This window comes from Ochotona princeps, chromosome 6, assembly GCF_030435755.1.
Source record: "Ochotona princeps isolate mOchPri1 chromosome 6, mOchPri1.hap1, whole genome shotgun sequence".
Lineage (NCBI taxonomy): Eukaryota > Metazoa > Chordata > Mammalia > Lagomorpha > Ochotonidae > Ochotona > Ochotona princeps.
In genome coordinates, this window is record NC_080837.1 from 37,899,678 (window position 1) to 37,923,604 (window position 23,927).

General features: G+C 43.3%; 1 protein-coding gene across 1 annotated transcript in view; it reads right to left on the reverse strand.

The window, feature by feature from the left end:
• Positions 1-240: 240 nt before the first annotated feature.
• Positions 241-23,927, reverse strand: part of BUB1B (BUB1 mitotic checkpoint serine/threonine kinase B) — a 67,971-nt gene continuing 44,284 nt past the window's right edge. The window contains exons 12-23 of the mRNA XM_058666069.1: positions 23,197-23,246; positions 21,451-21,511; positions 21,248-21,353; positions 15,311-15,585; positions 12,902-13,032; positions 12,493-12,630; positions 12,064-12,164; positions 8,336-8,485; positions 6,790-6,932; positions 2,982-3,153; positions 2,149-2,255; positions 241-772 (exon numbers count right to left, since the gene is read on the reverse strand). Of these exons, the coding sequence (XP_058522052.1) occupies positions 541-772; positions 2,149-2,255; positions 2,982-3,153; positions 6,790-6,932; positions 8,336-8,485; positions 12,064-12,164; positions 12,493-12,630; positions 12,902-13,032; positions 15,311-15,585; positions 21,248-21,353; positions 21,451-21,511; positions 23,197-23,246 (1,666 nt within the window). The 3' untranslated portion in view covers positions 241-540. The remainder of the gene's footprint in view (positions 773-2,148; positions 2,256-2,981; positions 3,154-6,789; positions 6,933-8,335; positions 8,486-12,063; positions 12,165-12,492; positions 12,631-12,901; positions 13,033-15,310; positions 15,586-21,247; positions 21,354-21,450; positions 21,512-23,196; positions 23,247-23,927) is intronic.

Below are 23,927 nucleotides of genomic sequence, written 5' to 3' on the forward strand. Positions count from 1 at the left end.
TGGAAAAGTTGGTCTTGTGCATAACCCACCTACTTTTCAGTCTTGATCAGGAGCCAACCAAGGAAGCCTGTGGCTGTGCTTTCTCATTACAGTTCCATCCCAATGGACTCAAATCTAAGATGTGGACATTTCCAGGATAACACAGCTCCTCTTAGTCAAACTCAGCCATTTACTATCTTACTTGGCAAAAAGTAGATGAAGTGTTAGAAGCACAAATTTAACAAACACTATTTTATTTACAAAATATATGGGGCTCATTCATGAGTACATGTTACAAATTACAAAAGGGGAAAGTAGACACAAATGGGTGAAATGACAACAACATACCCATTTGTCTGGGCTCCATTTATAATAAAACAGTTTTTTGTTAAAATTAGATAAGGCTGCGGTTACAGGCACTGCTGTGTAGAAAACACCTGCCATGTAGAAACAAAGCCCGACTCAAAGGTAGAAAAGCAATGGTAGTGTACATATGTATTCTAAATCAAACTACATGGTGGATATGTGCAGATCCAGTGTTCCACAACACAAGCCCTGGCTTTAGGCAGGGAGCTGCGAGAGACTTGACTGCCTGTTCGGCGGACATAGCAGAGCCCCTGGACCAACTAACTTCCCCACTTTCCATAAGGCTTTGTTCAGGTGGCTCTGGAAGGCGGTGTCAAAAACCTTGGCCATTTCCGTGGCAAGTTCCCTCAGAACAGACACCGTGGGCTCCTCACGGGCATTCAGAATCCGCACAAAGAATTTATTCCACAATTCACCATCCTTTAGCCTAAAAACACACAAGACCATTTGTCAAGATCAGGCACATGAAAATCAGATTTGTTTTTGTGTTCAATCCAAGGGGCACCCTATATGCCGAGACGATTTAAGGTAATCCCAGGATTAGAGAGACTCCAACAATCCTTATAAAGGCCAGGAAGAAAACTAGTAGAACCGATTGCCATGCTGGGATAAGCTGTAACTGAGTGCAGAAAAAGGGAAACTCAGCCTCCTCTCCAACTTTCCCAATGTGGAGGCCACTGAAACTCTGGCACCCTTCCCCGGTCCCAGAGACCTGTCCCCTCCCAAGTCCCTGCACATTCTGAGCCTGGCTGAAGGAGCCTGGCTTCCACCTTGCATGTCTGTGCTTTTGCTTACTATTAGCTTCTCTTATCAAAGAAACATCTATTTCTGTCCAGGGCAAGGATGCTGGGAAACCCAATTCAGCCTTGTTTGTGACTCTGGTTCAGAACTATCTAGACTGCAGCCCCTGGAAGTGCCTGTCTCTAGCCTATTTATAAAATACATGTAGGAGACAAATAAGCATGGCATTCTGAATTGAATAAAAAACCACTATTCTGTAATTTGGAAGATAAAATGGAGAAGGAGCATCAAATTTTCTTTTCTTTTCTTTTTTTTTTTAGATTTATTTTATTTTTATTACAAAGTCAGATATACAGAGTGGAGGAGAGATAGAGGAAGTGGAGCTGCCAGGATTAGAACCGGCGACCATATGGGATTCCGGCACATTCAAGGCGAGGACGTTAGCCACTAGGCCACGTCACCAGGCACAAGGAGCATCAAATTTTCAACACCAAAATCTTTTTTTAAATCAAAAAGTCATAAAATGGTAAGTTACAGTACAAGCTATTAGCGATGCTAAGCTGATCTGGAACATTAGATACTAAGTTTTGTGAGCAGGCTTGGGGGAGTTCTGGGACCAAACAGCTCTTACTAAGAGGTCATTTACTTTTTCAGCGAAATATTTGGATCTCTGGTTTGATTTTACATGTTTGTTAAAAAATAACAGCCTATGGTGAGTATATAATGCAGAAAGTTCTCTCCAAAGAATGCTTACTCACTTTGGATAACAAAATCTATTAAAAAGGGGGTTTGAGAATAACACCAATTGATGAAGAAATTATTCTCAGGAAGTGTTCCTGCTAACATTTCTAAACTTAGGCGCTTCCACACTTGCAGTGTAGTGTGTCGGTTCTGAGCAGCCTGAAACCTACATGAGCTGTTCTTCTGACCTTCCACATACCGGGCTGAGGCTGGAATCATGGTCCCGGGACCAGAAAACAGAAGCTCCCCAGCAGAGCACCCTCTGCTGAGGAAGAGGGGGATTCTGGACAGGCAAAGACCCCTGAAGTCACTGATACTTACTCAGAAACACTTTGGCTAAGTTTCCAGAGGGACCCATCCCAGCAGACCTGCAGGTGGTCCTGGAACAACAGTAAATGTGCTAAATCTGCTATACCCAACAGGTCTACCTGAAATCACAAAACACACCATCAGCCAAAAGCAATCTCCGTCTCTCACAGCAGCTTACCTATGCGGGAAGAGGAAAGGCAGTATAGGGCTTCACGATGTTTAGTTTATGGCACACAACTTAGCACATCTGCACTAGCGGAGAAGTGCTCCAAGGATGGGATCACCCAACTCTCGCAGTTATCCTTGGGAACTAAAGCTGGCATGTCTGGACTACTGTATACCTTCTGACTGCAGGGACTTCAGCTATGGTGCAAACATGGCACCCTGGACAGGCAGTCAGCAAATGGCTTACCTCTAGTGCTGGGTCCAAAGGGATGTTTGCATGAAATGTCACCAGCAGAACAAGTCTCAATCATCTTCACACACATTGCATTGAACCCTCCTAACAATCTTGATGTACAAAGAGCAGCGCCCACCAGCCTCTTACAGAGCTCACAGACAACGCAACGTCTCAGGGAGCCCACACAGATGCGAAGTGGCAGGAATAGCCCTGCCATGTGCGTGAGCTGACCGAGGCAGCCATGTGTTTTTACACATGTGTGTATTCTTCAGTGCTGAACAGGAAAATAGTACATTTTGCTTGACACAGTGATACAGTATCTGAAAACTAGGTCATCTATTCTGAGACAGTCAGCAGCTGCAAACACTCGTGTCCACAGCTTATGTGGCTAAGGAAGAGATGGAGAGAATCTCTCCATCTTTGCTCAGACTTATCTCACACTTACCTGGTAAGGAGAAGAACAGCTGGCCAGGACCTTTGATTCTTCCAGGATGTGTGCAGTCCGAAACCCACTGAGGGCAAAACTGTCGAGTTGTACCTTAAGATCCACACTGTAGGAAAAGTCCACTATCTTCAAAGCTTGACTATTCTGATTGATATCATAAGGATCATGGATTCTGAATCCAGATTAAAGAGAAAGAGATAATAAAAACAGGCCATGAGAAAAGCTGTATAGCCGGTCTTTTAGAGAAAAAAAAAGCAAGCACTGAAGGTATGTCTTAGCTATGCCAACAGCTCCCTCCAGTGGTGAGTTATGAAAATGCACCTGTACGAGCAGAGCTGTGACTGTACCCAAACCACAGGGCTTGGTCGCCCCAACACATTCAGATTACGATTCCAGCTTAAAAAAAAAAATAATAATAATTAAGCCCGGAAATAGAGTGTAGGTTTCTGAACTGGACTTTCCACATTGACGAGTACACTAGCAAAGATTTATATGTCCTAACCAAGATTATGATGGAGGAAACTGAATTTTATAGGTGAGTTAGGCTATTACAGATGGTGTGCCTTTTAGAATTTAATGAAAAATACGACAAGGTTGGGCATGGTAAAGTGTTATCCATATTATAAAACTTCCTGTTTTTATTAATCTAACAACATATTCTATTGCTAGGGGGTGCAGCACCCTATTGCTAGGGTGTCCCCTACCCTCCGTCCTGGAGGTGGGCCTAACAGCAATGGAATGTTAATTCCATCCTTAACAATCCCTCAGCCACTGTCCCCCACTACCTAGGTGTTCGCTCCTGCCCACCTGTAACTCTCACCTATCATCTGAGAGGGGCAGTATTGCATTGTTGTGCAACCAATCCCTTCACAAGCCCCTATAAAGGTTCATGGTAAGGAGGGGCTCGCTCTCTTGATCAAGTGCCTGGTCAGGGCTTCCATTGCTCTGGTCTCCCCAGAATAGGTAATCCCCTGAGCATTGCCCCTGTGTGTCTGTACACCTCACCCTCTGTTTACTGCTTAGGTAGGACAATGAAGATAGCCATATTAAGAAACTTTGTATTTCGGGTTTGTGTGCTGTCAGGAGTTCCAAGAGGGGTGAGGCCTAGCAGTAGTAGAGTGTGGGCAGAGAAGCCAGGCAGAGGTAAATGTCTGCAGCTTTGTAGGTGTGTCTGGGTTACTCGCTGCATGCCTCTCAGGATAACTTGTATTGTTGTGAAAGCTGGACATAGCTCTTCAGCTTAACGATGGACTTAAGAGTAATGACTATTTGTTCCTCTTGGGGTTATGATTGATCGGATTATGATTGATTGATTGCCATATGTACCTGTGATTGGCTATTTCTAGTGGGCTGTGTTATCACCAAGCTTGGTTAATAAATACTCCTTAATAAACCTTAGACATGTCTGGTGTGATCTTGCTTGCGCCCCTAATTTGTAATTTCAAGTCTTGGTTTCTAAAATACTTCTGAACACTAATTCACTATCAACTGTTTTGCCCTTGGGTTCACCTAGTCTGCAATAAAGCTTATCACCAAGGACACAAAGGAACTGTTTATCTGAACAAATGGATTATCTCATGGTACTTTCTCAAATAGTTCCCACAAACTCCCTGTATCAGTGTAGGTTCTTCATCAGCTACAACTCCTGTGTTCACAGGCAAAAAAGATTTTTTGCTTTTTGGGATCTTATTCTCCTTCCTTAAAAAAAAAAAAAAAATTACAGGGAAACTGAATTGTTTTCAAAACATTCTCTCTGGCTATTAATTCCTTGTGAACCTATGTGAAATTTTCTCTCAAATCTGACATGCTAGGACTAAGTAAAACATCTCGTTAACACTGGATCCTTCCCTGGAGTCTCTGGTGGCTGCCTATCTGAACATGCAGGCCACGGATGCTCAATTCCAAAAGGCCTAGAAAATCCCTCTGCTTCTAGAGTCCACAGCCGTGAGAACTCTAGCGCTGCCTTCTGAACTCCTGCTGCTCACTGTGGGGCTTTGGTGCTGGTTACAAAGGCTGGACGAATGTTCCCGGAACTGAATTTGGGGGGTGGGGTTTGGAGAAGCAGGGGTGTAAAAGCATCCTGCAATGCTCGGAACAAGCTTGCACCAAGACTGGTCTCTACATGTGCCGGAGGAGAAACACGGCGACCCGGTGCCTGGGAAAGGCAGATGCTCCATCGGCAGAGAAGATGGGATTCTCTCAGGAGTTGGGTCTTTGTTGGCAAAATACACTGAGGGCTCTTTTCACTTCCATGCTGGCTACAGTTTATAGTAGGCATGGGGAATTATTTTTTCCCATTTGAATATAACATCATTAGTGGCCCACACAAATTATTAACTTAAAAATTAATCTGCTGGGCCCGGCGTGATAGTGTAGTGGTTAAAGTCCTCGCCTTGCACGCGCTGGGATCCCAAATGGTCGCTGGGTTCTAATCCCGACAGCCCTGCTTCCCATCCAGCTCCCTGCTGTTGGCTTGTGGCCTGGAAAAGCAGTCGATAAACTAAAATTGAAGTGTAGGTGAGGTGGTCACAGAAGGTGGCTGGGAACTCGCATTTACTTTTAACATGTTGGTTACTCATTACTATGTCAATTAATTCCATAGTGATGTAAATTTTTGCTGATGGTATGTTGGAGCTTTCAATTGACTGGGATGATACTCTGCTGGCTCTGTCTTCAGACCAGAGAGGGTATACCTAAGAAGCCGTTGAACTTGACTGGACAATAAGATGCTGGACTCTATGTTTGGTATATGCTTGCAATGGGGGAATCTCAACTGAACTTGAGCTGTGTTCATGCAACAAGGTGGAAGAATCCACCATGGTGGGAGGGTTTGGGGAGGGGTGGGGAGAACCCAAGTACCTATGTAACTGTGTCACATAATACAATGTAATTAATGAAGAAAATAAAATAAAATAAAATAAAAGCAGTGGAGGACAGCCCAAAGCCTTGGGACCCTGCACCCATGTGGGAGACCCAGAAGAGCTCCTGGCTCCTGGCTTTGGATCGGCACAATACAGGCCGTTGTAGTCACTTGGGGAGTGAACCATCAGACAGAAGATCTTCCTCTCTGTCTCTCCTCCTCTCTGTATATTGGATGCCTTTCCAATAAAAATAAATAGGTCTTTAAAAAACAAACTAATCTGCTAAGCTTCCACATGTGGTGTTAGTATCCCACAATGGGATTTGCTGCTTCCCCAAATGCATTAGCAGGGAGCTGGATAGAACTGGAAAAGCCAGGACTCAAACTGGTGTCCCTAAGGGATGCCTGTATCACAGATGGAGGTTTAACCTATTATGCCATAGTTAATGGCAATAACCAGGTCCTTGGTTATTGACTTTTGACACCACATTTAAAAAATAAGAGCAAATCTTCTCTTAATGTGTTTATTGACATGGCATTTGGGGCTAGCACAGTGGCTCACCAGGCTAATCCTCTATCTGCAACCTCTATCCCATATGGGCACAGGTTTGTGTCCCGGCTGCTCCACTTCCCATCCAGCTTCCTGCTTGTGGCCTGGGAAAGCAGTTGAGGACAGCCCAAAGCCTTGAGACCTGCACCCATGTGGGAGACCCAGAGGAAGCTCCTGGCTCCTGGCTTCAGATCAACTAAGCCCTGGCCACTGGGGCAATGCGGGGAGTAAACCAAGATGGAGGATCTGTCTCTCCTCTCTGTAAATCTGTCTTTCCAATAAGAGTAAATAAATCTTTAAAAAAATAAAATAAAAACATGGCATTTATCAAAGGACATCAAACCCAGCAAGACATTTTGAGGAGTTGACAGAATCACAACAGACTGAAAAGGACCAACCTGTTTCTGAGGATCAGACTCAGTGGACTCAGGTCTCCGTGGACTATCTCTGCTTGGTGCAGCTTCTCCACGATGGCCAGGAGGTTGTAAACGATCAACACTGTCATCTCATGGGTGATCAGGTCGCGGTGCTGGAGGAGATCCTGGAGCCGGAAGCACAGGGGAGGGGGAGGGGAAGCTCAGCTGCCGCCCAGCCAGCGAGACTCAGCAGCCACGGCTCTACTCTCTCCCAGGGCACCTGGGCCTCCACTGCGGAGCTAGCAACACCACGCTCTCTCTTAGGACTAGTTGCAATGAGTTAGTGGAACAGTGAATGAAACGTATAAGGAGTTAGTGAGACAATGAATGAAACGCACCAAGGGTGAGCCTGGCCAGTGCCAGGCGCCCTGTGATTGTTTACAATACCTATTCCAGCTGCTTTAGAGAATTCAGATTACTATAAAAATCTGCAGCAAAATGTTCTCAATTTATTTTTTTATTTGAAAGAATGTGTGTGTGAGAGAGAGAGATAACTGGGAAAGAGGGAATTTATCTCCCAAATGGCTGTAACAGCCAAGGATCAAGGAAGTTCATCCTGGTCTTCCTCTGAGAGGTGGGCCCCTCCACTGCCTTCCGAGGAGCGCTGATTGAGTGGACTGGACTGAAATTCATGCTGATATATGAGGCTGATGTTACAGACAGTAGCCTCACCTGCTGTGCCTCACTGCTGACTCCCAGATCCCTTTAAAGAACATAAAAAAGAGCAGCCAGTGCAGTGGTGGCATAATCCTCTACCTGCAGTGCCAGAATCCCTATGGGCTCCAGTTTTAGTCCCGGCTGCTCTACTTCTAATCCAGCTCCCTCTTTATGGCCTGGAAAAGAAGTGCAGGATTCCCCAAAACCTTGGGCACCTGCAGCCACATAGGAGACCCAGAAGCAGCTCCTGGTTCCCAGCTTTGGACTGGCCTAGCTCTAGTGGTTATATCCATTTGGGGAATAAAGCATAGGATGGAAAACTTCTTTTAATTTCCCCTGCTTCCGTAATTCTTTCAAGTAAGATAAATGAATCCTAGAAAAAAAAGAAAAATCCTTATCCCAATCTACTCTGTCTACGCACAGAGGGAAACAATGCTCCTCAACATTCTTGTGTACGTGAAATGCAACCTTATGTGGCTATGGGGTTTTTGCTTATAAAAAACAAACAAACAAAAGAACATAACAAACAATAAGACCCTTGTTTTAAACTCTATGTGTCTGGGTTTAAAACAAGCTAGGGTGGGTGGCACAGATAAAATAAGTGGCTATGAGCTAATATTTATCATAGTTGGAGGACTAGCTTCTAGGGTTTATGGTACAAAACTGTCTATTCAGGTATATGTTTGAAAAGTGTCCAAAAGTTAGAGATCCATGGTCAAAATAACTTGGGAGAAGAAAATGATTGATGCTTTTAACTTGTAACTTAATTCTATTTTAAGAAGATTGACAGGAATGTTGTGTAAAATTCTTTTGCTAAATGGAGCCTAAATCCAAGCATGTGAGGGTCCATGTTTTTAGCATGATTGCAAACCTGCAGGGTAGCGCAGTTTATATATTGGTACCAAACAATACAGCCATCTTGGTATTGGTAACAGCTGCACAAAGGATCACATTCCTCATTTAAACGTTCCTTTAACTTGAGGTTGATGTACAGGTCCCATGGAACAGGTTGAGATGATACCTATAATATTTAAAAAAAAACAAAAGCAATTAGGCTCTATGGTATGGCTGTCAGATTGAAAACACATGTCTCTTTCAGCCCTTCTGATATCCCAACAGAACAGTGAAGGGATGTTTTAAAAGGCATATATCTACAATAAAGGACATGAAGACAACATTTTGGTAGCTGGAGCAACCAAATAAAAGGCAATCGGCTTAGAAGACACAAGGAAAGTGAATTCCAGCTGTGGAGAAGAATGAAGGGCAACCACGTTTATATGACAAGACCCGTTCCTGACAGTAAGTGAATGGTGGCCCCAATTACTTGTGCAAGTAGGGCTGAGAACAGAAGCATAATAGAAGGGGCTGGGCCCAATTCAAAGGAAGTGAGATCCCAGGTCTCCCCTTCCATCTCTGTAGCCCACCCTGTCCCACCCGTGAAGACCCTAGGAAGAATTAAAGAGTTGGGCTCTTGATGACAGGACATCAGGTACCACTGAAGCTTGGAGTATGGAAAACATCAAACAGCTGATACAACAAATGGTCAGAGGCATCTATCTCCTGGCCCTTCCATTCTTCAGATTAATTTCTTCACTCGGCTCTTGGAGAGCAAGCAGCTAGGCCTGGGTGATCTAGGCAGGAAATTAGCAGTCTTTTTGGAGAGATCCAATCAACTCAAGAGGAAAAATTTAAAGATTTGGGGGTTTGGGCCCGGCGGCGTAGCCTAGTGGCTAAAGTCCTCGCCTTGAAAGCCCCGGGATCCCATATGGACGCCGGTTCTAATCCCGGCAACTCCACTTCCGAGCCAGCTCCCTGCTTGTGGTCTGGGAAAGCAGTCGAGGATGGCCAATGCTTTGGGACCCTGCACCCGCGTGGGAGACCTGGAAGAGGTTCCAGGTTCCCGGCTTCGGATCGGCACTCACTGGCCGTTGCGGCTCACTTGGGGAGTAAATCATCGGACGGAAGATCTTCCTCTCTGTCTCTCCTCCTCTCTCTGTATATCTGACTTTGTAATAGAATAAATAAATCTTAAAAAAAAAAAAAAAAAGATTTTGGGGTTTTCCAATAAGACATCCAAGCTCCATCATCCTACAGTGAGGTGGGCGGCAAACACACAGAATCTTCCGTTAGCTTTTAGTGCCCCATATTTAAATATGAACAGAAAACAGCCTCAAAGAAAGCTTCCAGGATGAAAGTTAGAATCAAAACGGACAAAAACAAACAAGAGTAGAGATGATGCAGGGAAGAAAAACCCTCCAGCATCTCAACATCTCCGAGAGAGGACAGTAGTCCACCTCTGAAATGAAAAGGGGGATGCTAAGAAAGCTTTGAGAAGAGGTTTTACAAATCAACTACAGTTTAAAGAAATGAAACATCCCAGTAAAAAGAAAATCAAGTTTATAAAATACAGTGGACCTTCTCTACCTGCAGGTTGAACCAAACCTCAGATCAAAAACATTTGGGGAAAAACTGTGTCTGTGCTTAAAATGTTCAGATTTCTTGTCATTGTTTCCAAACCAACACAGCATAACTATGTGCCAAGTAAATGCATTGGACTTTGTATCAGAGGCGATCTGGAGATGATTTAAAGTGTCCAGGCTGCCACAGGGGTGCAATCTGTGGCATGTGGGACTTATAAAATACATGGGTGGCTGTGCACAGGTTATATGCAAGTACTGTGCCACTTTACCTAAAGATTTTCAGCACTTGCTGATCCTAGTCTCCTGGGAAGGGTGAGGTAAGGATGGATTCCTGGAAGGCAATCCTACTTGGCTAGCACGGGATAAGGGTAAGCCACAAGGTATAACAAGTCGGAGAAAAGAAGAAACAAAAGAAAAGCTTACAGCGCGGGCTCGGCAGTGTGGCCTAGTGGCTAAGGTCCTCGCCTTGATCCCATATGGCCGCTGGTTCTAATCCTGGCAGCTCCACTTCCTCTCTATCTCTCCTCCTCTCAGTATATCTGACTTTGTAATAAAAATAAAATAAATCTTTAAAAAAAAAAAAAAAAAGCTTACAGCGCTGCAGCCTCAGAGCCCCTATCTCAAGGCAAGGAATCACTGATGGGAAGAATAGAGAAGACTGAGGAGAAGAGACAGGTCTGATAGAAATTTCTTAGAACTACTACTTATAAAACTCTTATACTTACAAGAATTTCCAGATTATAGTAGCCACTGAATGCCTAGCCCTGGGTGGTAAAACATACATACCAAAATATGTAACTGTGATGTTTCAGAATGCTGTGGACAAGCATATGGTGCTAGAAGCACCCACAGAGAAGGGAAAATAGTTTCATTCTGATTAAAAAAACTGGAAAAAAATCCGAAAAGCAATATGAAAAGTCAAAAGGTAATGGAATTCGGGCCCGGCAGCGTGGCCTAGCGGCTAAAGTCCTCACCTTGAAAGCCCCAGGATCCCATATGGGCGCCGGTTCTAATCCCGGCAGCTCCACTTCCCATCCAGATCCCTGCTTGTGGCCTGGGAAAGCAGTTGAGGACGGCCCAATGCATTGGGACCCTGCACCCGCGTGGGAGACCCGGAGGAGATTCCAGGTTCCCGGCTTCGGATCGGCATTGCACCGGCCCGTTGCGGCTCACTTGGGGAGTGAATCATCGGACGGAGGATCTTCCTCTCTGTCTCTCCTCCTCTGTGTATATCTGGCTGTAATAAAATGAATAAATCTTAAAAAAAAAAAAAAAAAAAGGTAATGGAATTCCTTGAAACTGAGGAAAAAAAATTAGGTCACAATTCTTTATGAAGTCAAATTATCAATCAAATAAAGATGCAAAATAAGGAATTTTATAATCTACAATATTTTCAAAAAATTATGTACCATCCCTTTCAAGGAAGCTACTAAATATATGTTCCTCCAAATTATGAGGGATTAAACCAAGAGAACAAATGAGATCTAAGAAACTACACATCCAAAGAAAAACAAAGCAATGTAATGCCCAGGAAGAATGGAAATGTGCAGGTGACAACAAGTGTGGGGCATGCATGTATAAACTGTTCAGACTGGAGCAGGCTAGAAAGCTTCTGAAGAGATTTCCTCAAAAGGATAAACTGACACAACACTTAGTAGGTTTGGACATATTGAAAGCATTACATAATAGGCTTGCACTTTGAAAGTGTCTTTATTTTCTTCAAATTGAAAGATGCAGTGACAGAGACAGGGAGACGCAGAGATCTTCCATCTCAGACGCCTAAGTGTCCAGGTCTGGGTCAGGCTGAAGCCAGGAGTCCGGCCTCTAGCTGGGTCTCCCACACGGGTGGCAGAGACTCAAGCATTTGTGCCATAATCTGCTGCCTTCCAGGAGAAGCAGTAGCGGCAAACAGGACTGGAATTGTGAAGCAGTCAAGACTTCAGCCAGGTACTGTAACTGGCACTCTGGCATCTCAGGCGATGGTTTAACCTGTGGGCTCTACAACACCCGCCACCTCTCATTTTGGATATCTTTTCCTGGCCCATCATTAAGACTGACTGCATGAAGGTTTTACATAAGGAAGTTAATTACTTAATGATCTGATGGTTCTGTGGGGGTAAGAGTGACTGCTTCAACTTGTACTTACAAAGCAATTAAAATGGCAAAGAATCAGTCCCACCTTTATTATGGTTAATTCTGTGGAGTTTCTTGGTGCCACCCAGAATAATTTATAATCTTCACACATTAGGTATTCTTGTTTAATGCAATAATCCTCGTTACCTGTTGAGAAGGGTTGATTCTGTTTAAAGACCACTATGAACATACACAGTCCTCTGCCCTTTACCTCCTGGCCTAAGGGCTAAAAGTTCTGGGATATTTGCCAGTTAGTAGCACCTGTAATACTTTCCAAAACCACATGCTAAAACTTGGAAGAGGAAAAGACATAATTCTTACTGCTACTGGGCCATGAAGTTATCAATGTCAATTTCTAAAATATTATTTCTCACAAATCCAGATACTTACAGTGCTAGCCTAAAAATAATCATTTACTTCTATATGCTCTCACACACTGTCACATACTAAAGGACAGACACTCAGTGATACTTACCTAATTCAATTTCCTTGTCTATTTCCAAATTAGGCATTGGTCTGTCTTCTATGGAAAAGTCTGAAGTACTTAACTCTGGCAGGCATTTTAGTAGTTGGGTCCGGTACTGTGAACACCAGGGTGACTGTATGGGATTTTCTGGTGGGGTGGGAGGGGTAGAAGAGGAGAAAAAAAAATCAGCTAAAAAAAATGAACACTTAAGATGGGTTCTATAACAGAGCAGGGGATGGGGGGAGAAAGGAACACAACCAATACTGCAAATGTGACTATATGCACTGCTCTCAGGTGTTAATAAAACTGTGCTCAGTACTGGGACCTCCTCTAGGGAAGAAAATTAGCCAGCCAGGTTTGCTGGGCTCAGTAAGTGCTCCTGAGGTGCGGGGCCAGGAGTCCATGTGACAGGCTCTACCTGCATCACAGGTCAGCTCCAGTTTCTCAGGGATTTGGAGGCATTTGATAGAAGAGGTGCTTGTAACGGAGGCCGATGATCCAGAGAAGCCAGAGGAGTGTGTGGCTTCACGACTGTCTTCAATGATCGGGCTGAAAGAGCCACAAGCACAAGAGCGTCAATTCTCATCAAGACAATGTATATCAACTTACCTTTGTTACAATTTTATGAAGTTTTAATTCAGAAACATTATGCTACACTCTTATTTTTTTTTTTTTTGGTCAAGATTTATTTATACTCATTGGAAAGGCAGATATATAATGAAGAGGAAAGACAGAGAGGAAGATCTTCTGATGATTCACTCCCCAAGCACCCGCAATGGCCGGAGTTAAGCTGATCCATTTAGAAGCCAGGAGCCTCTTCTGGGTCTCCCGTGTGGGTGCAGGGTCCCAAGGCTTTGGGCCGTCCTCGACCGCTTTCCCAGGCTACAAGCAGGGAGCTGGATAGGAAGTGGGGCTTCTGGGATTAGAACCGACGCCCATATGGGATCCTGGCACGTTCAAGGCAAGGGCTTTGGCTGCTAGGCTACTGTACAGCCCCTCCACTCATTTTTAAAACAAAACTTACACCAAAATAGTATAGTGCCAGCACAGGGGAGTAATAGGCGTTAAGCCTGAAGCCTACAAGTGTCTGTATCCTGTACAGATGCTGGTTCAAGTCCCAATTGTTGCACTTCTGATCCAGCTCACTGCTGATGTACCTAGGGAAGCAGTGGGAGATGGCCCAAGTGACCCGGCACTCACATGGGAGACCCTGGAAGAAACTCTTGTCTCCTGGCTTCAGCCTGGTCCAGTCCGGGTCATTGTAGTCATCCGGGGAATAAACGAGCAGATGGAACATAGCACTCGCTCTTTCTCCAATTGCGCCTTTCAAAAAATTATTTAATTACAAAGTCAGATATACCGAGTAGAGTAGAGACAGAGAAGATCTTCCATCCAATGATTCACTCTCCAAGTGGCTGTAACTGCCAGAGCAAGGACATGTACGTGCAGGGTCACAAGGCTTGGGGTCATCCTTGATTGCTTTCCTAGGCCACAAGCAGGGAGCTGGATGGGAAGTGGAGCAGCTGGAATTATAACCAGCACCTATGTGTGATCCCAGTGCGTGCAAGGCGAGGACTTAGGCCACTAGGCTACCACACTGGGCCCTGCCTTTGTATTTTTCACAAATTATTTAGTTTCCTTTTATTTGAAAAGTAGACAGAGACAGAGACCTTCTATCTGCTGGCTCCTTCTCCAAATGCCTGCACTACCTGGGCTGGGCCAGGCCTAAGCCAGGGCTCTGGAACTCATTCTCGGTTTCCCTCCTGGTGGCAGGGCCCTCAGGACTAGAGCCATCACCTGCTGTCTAATAGATGTGCATTTGCAGGAAGCTGGAGTTGGAAGCAGAACCAGAACTCACACCCAGGCACTAGGACATGGACTGGGGATGATCCAAGTGCCATCTTAAGCACTGTGCCAAACACCCATACCTTCCTATTACAACAAAACAAATGCTTCCTTTTTCCCAATTATATATTCTTGGTCAAATTTCCCTCAAATGTGGGCCCAACACAGTAGCCTAGCAGCTTAAGTCCTTGACTTGCACACACCGGGCTCTTATATGAGTGCAGGTTCTAATCCTGGCAGCTCCACTTCCCATCCAGCTCCCTCCTTGTGGCCTGGGAAAGCAGTAGAGGACAGCTTAAAGCCTTGGGACCCTGCACCCAAATGGGAGACTTGGAAGAGGCTCCAGGCTCCTGGCTTCGGATCGGCGCAGCTCCAGCTTTTGCATCTGCTTGGGGAATAAAATCATTAGCCAGAAGATCTTCCTTTCTGTCTCTCCTCCTCCATATATCAGACTTCCCAATGAAAATAAATCTTTAAAAAAAAGTTATTCCTCAAGTGTACTATAAACAATGCTACTAGGATACCCACATGTCATGAAGGAGAGGCTGGGTTTGAATACAGCCTCCACTTTCAAGTCCAGCTTCTTGCTAATGCATGCCTTGGGAGGAGCACACAACAGTTCAAATTAAAGCAGCCCCATCACTAAAGTGGGAGACCTGGACTGCGCTCCAGGCTCCTGGCTTTGACTTGGTCTGACCTTGACTGCTACACACATTTGGACAGTTACCCGGCTAGTGCAATGTCTCCACTGGTCTGTCTGTGGCTGTGTCTCTCCACCTTTCAAACAGGTAAACAATCTAAAGGATCACCATGACCCTCCTGGATCTCAAAGTCACATATTTTATGAGGGGTAGCCCTACTCACACATAGAACACTTAGCTCAGCCCTGGACAGACAGATAAGATGTGACGACTGATGACTCCAAACACACACAGAATCACAGCAAACAACCTGGGAAGTGACAGTCCTCACTGCTAATCACCTCAGCTTCTTGATGCTGAGAGGAGGATTGTAGATGGTGCCACAGGCGGTTGGATGGTCCTCAGTGGTCTTCGCATCCAGCTCCTCCTCCTGCAGCAGTCTCTCAGGGTCTGAGGGCAGATCCTTCAGGGACACTATCTCATGAAAGGGAGTGGATACAAAGCGGGCTGCTCTAGCGAAGTCACAAGTGTCTTCTGGGTTGGGACAAATAGTGACATTCCTGAAGCCTGTGATAATGGCATCCTCACTCAGAGGCTCAATTTCTGTAAATTCATCCTAAGATAAAAACCATGTAAAGTTTAGATAAAGTAGTTTAACAAACATATGAATGGTCTTTAACGTAGATAGTAGGCAAACAGGGCACAGTAGCAATACTGTAGTAGTAAAATCTATGGAAAAAGACAGTTTTAATAAGCACATAATTCTTCACACAAAAAACATATTAGATGATAATTTTCTCCTAACCCAATGGAGTTCTCTTAAGAATTAAAGCATTTAGGGTCAGGGCTTTGGCATAGCAGGTGAAGGCACTGTCTGTGATGTGGGCATCCCATATTTGTGCTAGTGTAAGTCCTGGCAGCTCCCCTTCCAAATAAATCCCCTGGGAAAGAAATGAAAGAAGGCCTAAGCCCTGAGATCACTACCCATTTGGGAGACCTGGATGAATTTGAAAATTGGACTAAAAGAGAGAGGGAGATACAGAAAGACCTTCCATCCACTGGTTCACTCCCCAGATAGCTGAGTTGAGCTGATTTGAAGCCAGGAGCTTCTTCTGGATCTCCCATGCACAAGTAGGGTCCCAAGGCTTTGGGCCATCCTTTACTGCTTTTCCAGGCCACAAACAGAAAGCTGGATGGACAATAAAGCAGCCAGGATATGAACTGGCACCCATATGGGACCCTAGCAGTTGCAACACAAGGATTTAGCTACTAAGCTGTTAGTCCAGGCCCATAAATAAATTTTAATAAGTAAATAAAAAGAATTGAAGCACTAATACTATTTTCTTCTGGCTTTCACTTAGAAAACATCCTGATAAGGGCTGTCCTGGCAAAGCAAGTTAAGTCATTACCTGTTACGCCAGTCTTCTGACTGCTCTGCGATTGATCTAGCTCCCTGATAAATGTGCTCGGAAAAGTAGCAGAGGTGGAACAAAATGCTTAGGGCCCTATTATCCATCCATATGGGAGACCTTGGTGGGGTTCTGGGTTCCCAGCCTCAGTGATTGTGGCCAGCTGCTGAGTTAATCAGTACAAGGAAGATTTCTCTCTTTCCCTTTCTCTGTAACACTTTCAAATTAATTAATACTTTCAAAACTTTTGATCATCTTATTTATTTTTAAAGATTTATTTCATCTTTATTGGAGTCAGATATACAGAGAGAAGGAGACACAGAGAGGAAGATCTGTCCGATGATTCACTCCCTAATCAGCTGCAATAGCTGGAGCTGAACCAATCTGAAGCCAAGAGCCTAGAGCTTCTTCCGGGGTCTCCCAAGGTGGAACAGGGTCCCAAGGCTTTGGGCTGTCCTCAACTGTTTTCCCAGGCCACAAGGAGGGAGCTGAATGGGAAGCGGGGCTGCTGCGATTAGAACCGGTGCCTATATGGAATCCTGGCATGTGTAAAGCAGGGACTTAAGCTGCTAGGCTACCACACTGGGCCCTCTGATAATCTTTTATTCTCCCGAAGTCTCCTTCTTTCTATGGCACATACTTAATTTTATTGCTTTTCTTTTTAAACATTTATTTATTTTAATTTAAAGGCAGACTTATGGAGAGAAGCAGAAGGAGAGACAGAAAGATCTTTCATTCACTGGTTCACTCCCCAAGTGACCACAAAACCAGAGCTGAACCAATCTGAAGTCAGGAGCCAGGAGATTCTTCCACGTTTCCCACCCTGGCACAGAGTCCCAAGGCTTTGAGCCATCCTCCACTGCTTTCGCAGGCCACAAGCAGGGAGCTGGATGGGAAGTGGGGCAGCCAGGACATGAACCAGTACCCATATGGGTTCCTGGCAGTTGCCAGGCAAGGATTTAGCCATTAGGCCATCGTGCCAGGCCCACTTAATTTTATTTCTTAAAGTTTAATCATGATAGAAAATCATGAAAACATTTTTTTTTTGAGAAAGCATACACAAAAATTTATTTAAAATGTGCATTTAGTGTGTCTCTGTTGTGCAATCAGTAGTGCATCTGGCTGTTAAAATGTGCATTTATCTTTAAAAGTAATACATGTACATGATTTTAAATAGTCAACCAGTTTAAAAGGCTATAAAATAAAAGGTCTCCCTCCTACACATCTCCCAACTCCACCCTATTCCTGTTTCCAAAGACAACAGCTGTTACCATATATACAAGGGAAGTTGCATGCCAAGTACCTCCTATGCATTTAAAATGGGAGTTCTAAAGTAAGTGAATTTATGGCAATGTATTCTATTCTGCTCCAGCATAAAGTGCCTATTTCACTTAACCATCAGCTATACTAGATATTCATTTTTCTAGATCATTAAAATTTGACATATAATTTGAATTTCTGACTCAATATTAGTAAGTAGAAGTGGGAGGCACATCTAGGAGAAACAAATGTAACTAAAAAATATAAGATTAAAGCGAAACAGATGTCTAAAGCTAAATGTGTATTTATGTAACTACCACTTAAAGTTTTATTAATTTAGACTTCCTTTTTTTTAAAAAAAGATTCTTTTTGTTGTTGTTTGAAAGTTAGCTCCACAGACAGAACAAGATACAGAGAGAAAGATCTTCCATCCACTGGTTCACTCCCCAGGTGGCTACAACAGTTGGCTGGAGCTGAGCCAATCCAAAGCCAGGAGCTAGAAGCTTCTTCTGGGTCTCCCACTTGGGTGCAGGGTCCCATAGCATTGGTCCATCCTCCACTGCTTTCCCAGGCCACAAGTAGGGAGCTGGAAATGAAGTAGAGCAGCTGGGATACAAACTGGCTCCCACATGGATCCTGGCAGATGCAAGGTGAGCAGTCTAGCCGTTAGGCTATCATGCTGAGCCCTAATTTAGACATTTTACATGAATTTTTTTAGGGGATAAAAATTCTGGTAGTTACCCATTACTCAAATTCATATGACGGTGCTGGCACATGGTATAGTAAGTTAAACCTCCATCTGCAATGTCGGCATCTCATATCGGTGCCAGTTCAAATCCTGGCTACTGCATTTTTTTGATTCAGCTATATAATGGTGTGCCTGAGAAAGCAATTGAAGATGGCTCAAGTCTTAGGGCCCATGCCCTTGGGAGACCCAAAGGAAGCTCCAGACCTTCCTAGCTATGGTCTCTGTCGTCATCTAGAGAGAACCAGCGAACGGATGATCCTTCTCTTTCTCTGTAAATATTTTCTTTAAATAATATACATAATTTTATTTTTATTTGAAACGCAGAGTTATAGAGAGAGAAGGGGAACTAGAAAGAGAGCTCTTCCATCTACTGATTCACCCTCCAAATAGCTTCAACAGTCAGAGCTGAGCCAATCCAAAGCCAGGAGCCAGGAGTTACTTTTGGATCTCCCAAGTGGGTGCAGGGGCCCAAGGACTTTAGCCATCTCCTGCTGCTTTCCCAGACCACAAGCAGAGCTGGAACAGAAGGTGGAGCAGCTAGGAGATGAGTCAACACCTGTATGGGGATGACGAGGCTGCAGGCTCCAGATACCCCTTCCCTATAAAAATCCAAGGAAACAGCTGAACCTGGAACTGTGGTGTCCAAATGCATTCTGTTAGAACACAGAAAATAATTACTCTTTTGCATCATTGTCCTTTCATAGTAGCTGATGCTTAACTGTCTCAGAATTACCTGGGAAAGTATTTAAACAAACAACTGGGGAGCCAGTTTGATGGCATAGAAGTTTGAGGTGCTGCCTCTAGGTGGGGGCACCTCATGAGTGCTGGTTTGAGACCTGGCTACTCTGCCTCTAGTTCAGCTCCCTGATCTGGCCGAGTCCAAAATGTTGTAGGCTTCGGGGGAGTAAGCTAGCAGATGGGAGTTTTCACTCTCTCAAAAACAAACAATAATAAAACCAAAAGCAACAACTGCCCAAATTATACTCTTGGACTTTTTTCCTGTAAATTCTAATTCTTTATAGCTGGAATGGAGTTGGACCACATTCCATCAAAAGTGCCTCCTGTCCTATTCATAATCTGGGTAGAAATTGCATAGCTAGGTTGCCTCCCAAGTCTGCGTTGGCAGGAAGGTGAAGTCTGGGGCCACAGCTGGATATTGAACCCATTATTCCGGTGTGGGGTACAGGTGTCTTAACTGCTAGGGTAAACATTCACAACAAAATTCACCCTCTTAAAGAATACAGTTTAATTGCTTTTACAATATTCACAATGTTCTACAACCATTACCACCATTATTCCAAAATAATCATTCCTAAAAGAAACCCCATACCTAATAGCAGTTATTTTCTATCACCCTTTCCCAAAACCCCCTGAAAATCCCCAATCTACATTTGTCTACTCTGGATACTTCATGTAAACGACATCATATTATGTGGTCTTTCCTATATCGCTTCATTCACCTGGAGTAATGTTTCCAAGGTTTAATCATGTTACAATTTATATCAGCACTTCATTCCTTTCTGCTGCCACATAACACTGTACTGTATGGCTATACCTTTATCCATTCAGCAGCTGACAAACAGTTAGGTTGTTTCCATTGCCATTAATAACGCTCTTATGAACATCTGTGTCTAGGTTCTTTTTCTCTTACCTTTTTTTTAAATCATTATTTAAGATTTTTTAATTTATCTGAAAGGCAGAGACATAGAAGAGATCTTCCATCTGCTGGTTTGCTTTCCAAGTGGCCACAAGAGCCAGAGCTGTGCCAGATCAAAGCCAGGAGTCGTAACTTCTTTAGAGTCTCACCCATGGGTGTTGGGACCCAAGTTCCTAGGCTATATCTGATGCTTTTCTGGTTGCAGAAGCACAGAGTTGGAATGGAAGTGCTAGCACCCAAACTGGCACCCATAAAGATGTGGGAGCTGCAGGAGGTGGCTTAACATGATATGTCAAACCACCCACCCGTGTCCAGGTATTTATAAGCACATTTTTAATTCTCAGGTCTATATCTATGAGGGGAAATGATGAGTCAAGAAGTAATCACTGCACAACATTTTAAGGAACTGTCAAACTGTTTTCCAAGTGATTGTGCCATTTTACATTTCTACTAGCAGTGTATAAATTCCAATTTCTCTACAAACTGATTAACACTTGTTGTTGTCTATCTTGGATTACGGCATCCTAGTGGGTATCAGCTGATTTTGACTGTGGGTTTTTTTTTTTAGATCTTTTTTTTTTTTAATTTTTGTTTTTATTGCAAAGTCAGATATACTGAGAGGAGGAGAGATAGAGAGGAAGTGGAGCTGCTGGGATTAGAACCAGCGGCCATATGGGATCAAGGTGAGGACCTTAGCCACTAGGCCACGCTGCTGAGCCCTGACTGTGGTTTTGATTTGCATTTCTCTGGTGACTAAAGATGTTAGGCATCTTTTCACATACTAAGTTCAAACCAGTGGTTTTAATTTTAACTCCAAACTCCAGTGAGATTTAAATGAAACACCCAGGCTGGGCTGGCATTGCGCAGCAGTGGATTAGGCTGTAGTCTCACACTAGCATTCCCTATGAACACCAGTTTGAGTCCTGGCTGTTCTACTTGCAATCCAGCTCCCTATTCAATGCACTCAGGAAAGATTGGAAGATGGTCCAAGTGCTTGGGTTCCTACCACCCATGTGGGAGACTAGAGTTTTGGAATCCTGGTTACTGCCTAGTTCAAACCATTGTTAATGGCCTTTTGGGGAGTGAGTCAAAGGATGGAAGATTTATCTAATTCTGCCTTTCAAATAAATAAAATAAGCCTTAAAAAAACCAAAAACAACGCACTAGCCTGTTGATATTAACTTAAGGATATATAGCTCCTTACACAAACATCTGGAGATGCATCTTCATTTGAGGCGATGCTGTCTGAAGTTTTGAGAATTGCAAGGGGTCTTCTTTGGGTTAAAACCCTTGGGGGATCTGCAGAAGGACTAGAAACAAACAAACCAAAAACCCACTTCATTTACTATTGCTTTGTTAACAGCACAACCTCATTTACATTATAAAGACATTTTTAAAAAAGCAAACCTTTTATTCTTTTTTTCTGAAAGAAGAAACTCATCAAAAATGGAGAAAGGTGTACTGGGATCTGCAGAAAGAGACTCAGTATAAATACAGACAAGTCAACGTTTTGCTATTCAGGACAACTAAAGCAATTATATAACCTTTAGTGTTGCTTGAAAGCAGAAAGTCAATTTTTTTAAACAATAGAAAACCTTAAACATGAAGTAAGAGATTGTGCAATTATGTAACAAACTATCTAAACATGAATGCTCTTGTTTCAGTTTTATCTCCCACTAAATCCAATCCAAAAGAATCACTTCACTTCTGTCTCCGTACATACATTTTTCTAAAAGATACTCCTCAAAAAATATAATCCTGGAGCCGGCAAAATGACTCAACTGGCTAATCCTCAGCCTACAAGTGCCAGCATCCCATAATGGCACTGGTTCATATACCAGATGTTCCACTTGCCATCCAGCTCCCTGCTTGTGGCCCAGGAAAGTAGTAGAGGACGGCCCAAAGCCTTGGAACACTGTGCGCATGAGAGGGGCCCGGATGAAGCTCCTGGTTCCTGGCTGCAGAAAGACTCCAGCGGACAGATCTTTCTGTCTCTCCTTCATTATGCAAAATCTACCTTTCCAATATAAATAAATAAATCTTTTAAAAAAGTTACCTTAAACAATATCACTATAAAGTTAGCAATTAGATATTTAGCTTGAAGGTTTCATTTGCCAGTTGCTTAAAAATTAAAACAAAAAAGCCACAAAAACCAATCCGTGTGTTTGAATTGGAATACAGAATAGATTCATAAACTCTTAACTAGTCTAAATACCCCTATTTTATTCTCAAGGGTTCATTTGATAATGTTTCACTGAAGAAATCGGATTCTTTGCCACAAAATGCCAACTTCTGCCAATAACACCTCCTTGAGTTTTTCTATAAGTTCCTATATGCTTTATTTTTCCTATACATAGGATTATGTATAGGATTAGGTTAGTGATTTAATTAGATTTTGTCATTTAAAAAACCTGATAATCATGTTTCTACTATATTTAACATGTTTCTGAGTACAAAGGAGAACCATCTGAAAATTTAGATAGATTTACTCTTAGCCTTGCTTTTTTTCCCCAAAATTCACTTTCCGTATAGTTTTAGCTACTGGATATCACAGATATGCTTGGCTCAGCACACAGTGACAGAAGTGTAAACTTATTTGGTAGTACTGAAGAAATCTATGAAAATACTCCTAACATGTTTATTACGCAGTTCACGCTGTGGACTACAGCATTTGCCATGCTGGCGTCCCATACACACGCAAGTTCCTGAACGGGCTGCTCCACTTCCAATCCAGCTCCCTGTGAATGTGCCTGGGAAAGCAGTGGAACATTGCCCAAGTGACTGGGCCCTGTGCCCACATGGGAGATCTGGATGAGCATCCTGGCTTTGATCTGGCCTAGCCCCAGTCATTGCATCCATGTGGGGAGTGAACCAGAAGATGGAAGATCTCTCTCTTTCCATCTCCCTCTCTGTATTTCTGCCTTTCAAATAAATAAACAAATCTTTTAAAATAATGTAAAGTTTTAAAGAAAATTTATCCTAGCTCAAATTATGTGCTTATTCCAAATTTCATTAGTCAAACACATGATAAAATCAGATACTTCTCTGCCAATTTTGAAATTCCTCACTACAGTTACGAAAAAAACTTGCTATTTGTTAAATCATGCATTTGTTATTAGCAAGTTTGCCATATGGCTGTTAAATAAAACTCACCTTTAGTATTAGACTGTCCCTGCCAAATATTTTCCATGAGTGATGTTTCCCTGTAAAGAAACATGTTTTAAAACATGTGCTTTCTACCCACAGAAAGAACAATTTTTAAAATCAGAGACTTTTCCATTAAACATAATCTTCACTTTAACAAAAAAAAAATATTCTATTGCTGTCAATTCACATTCCCTTCAAGATAGAATTTTCATTCACTAAAATGCTCTATAAACACAGATGCATAGTTTTTTTCTTATGAGAATTTCTTATGGAAATACATTTCCCATAAACTTTCCAAAAACCCCAGGAATGACATGGTTTTAATTTAATTTGATTTTCCATAGATTTTTAAAAGTATTTTCACATATGATAACAGATGTAGGGTTACATTAAGAGTACTATGCAGGAGGTTTGGCAATGGTGGCTTAGCAGTTGAGTCCTCGCCTTGAATGTGCTGGGACCCCATATGGGCACCGGTTCTGGTCCTGGGGGGCGTCACTTCCCATTCATCAACCTGCTTGTGGCCTGGGAGGGCAGTTGAGAACAGCCCAAGGCCTTGGGATCCTGCACCCACATTGGAGACTTGGAGGAAATTCCTGGCTCTGGAGCAATAGCTCAATTAGCTAATCCGTTTCTTGCAAGTGCAGAAATTCCTTATGGGTACTGCTTTTTGTACTGGCTGTTTCACTTCCCATCTGGCTCACTGCTTGTGGCCTGGGAAAGCAGAGAGGACGGCC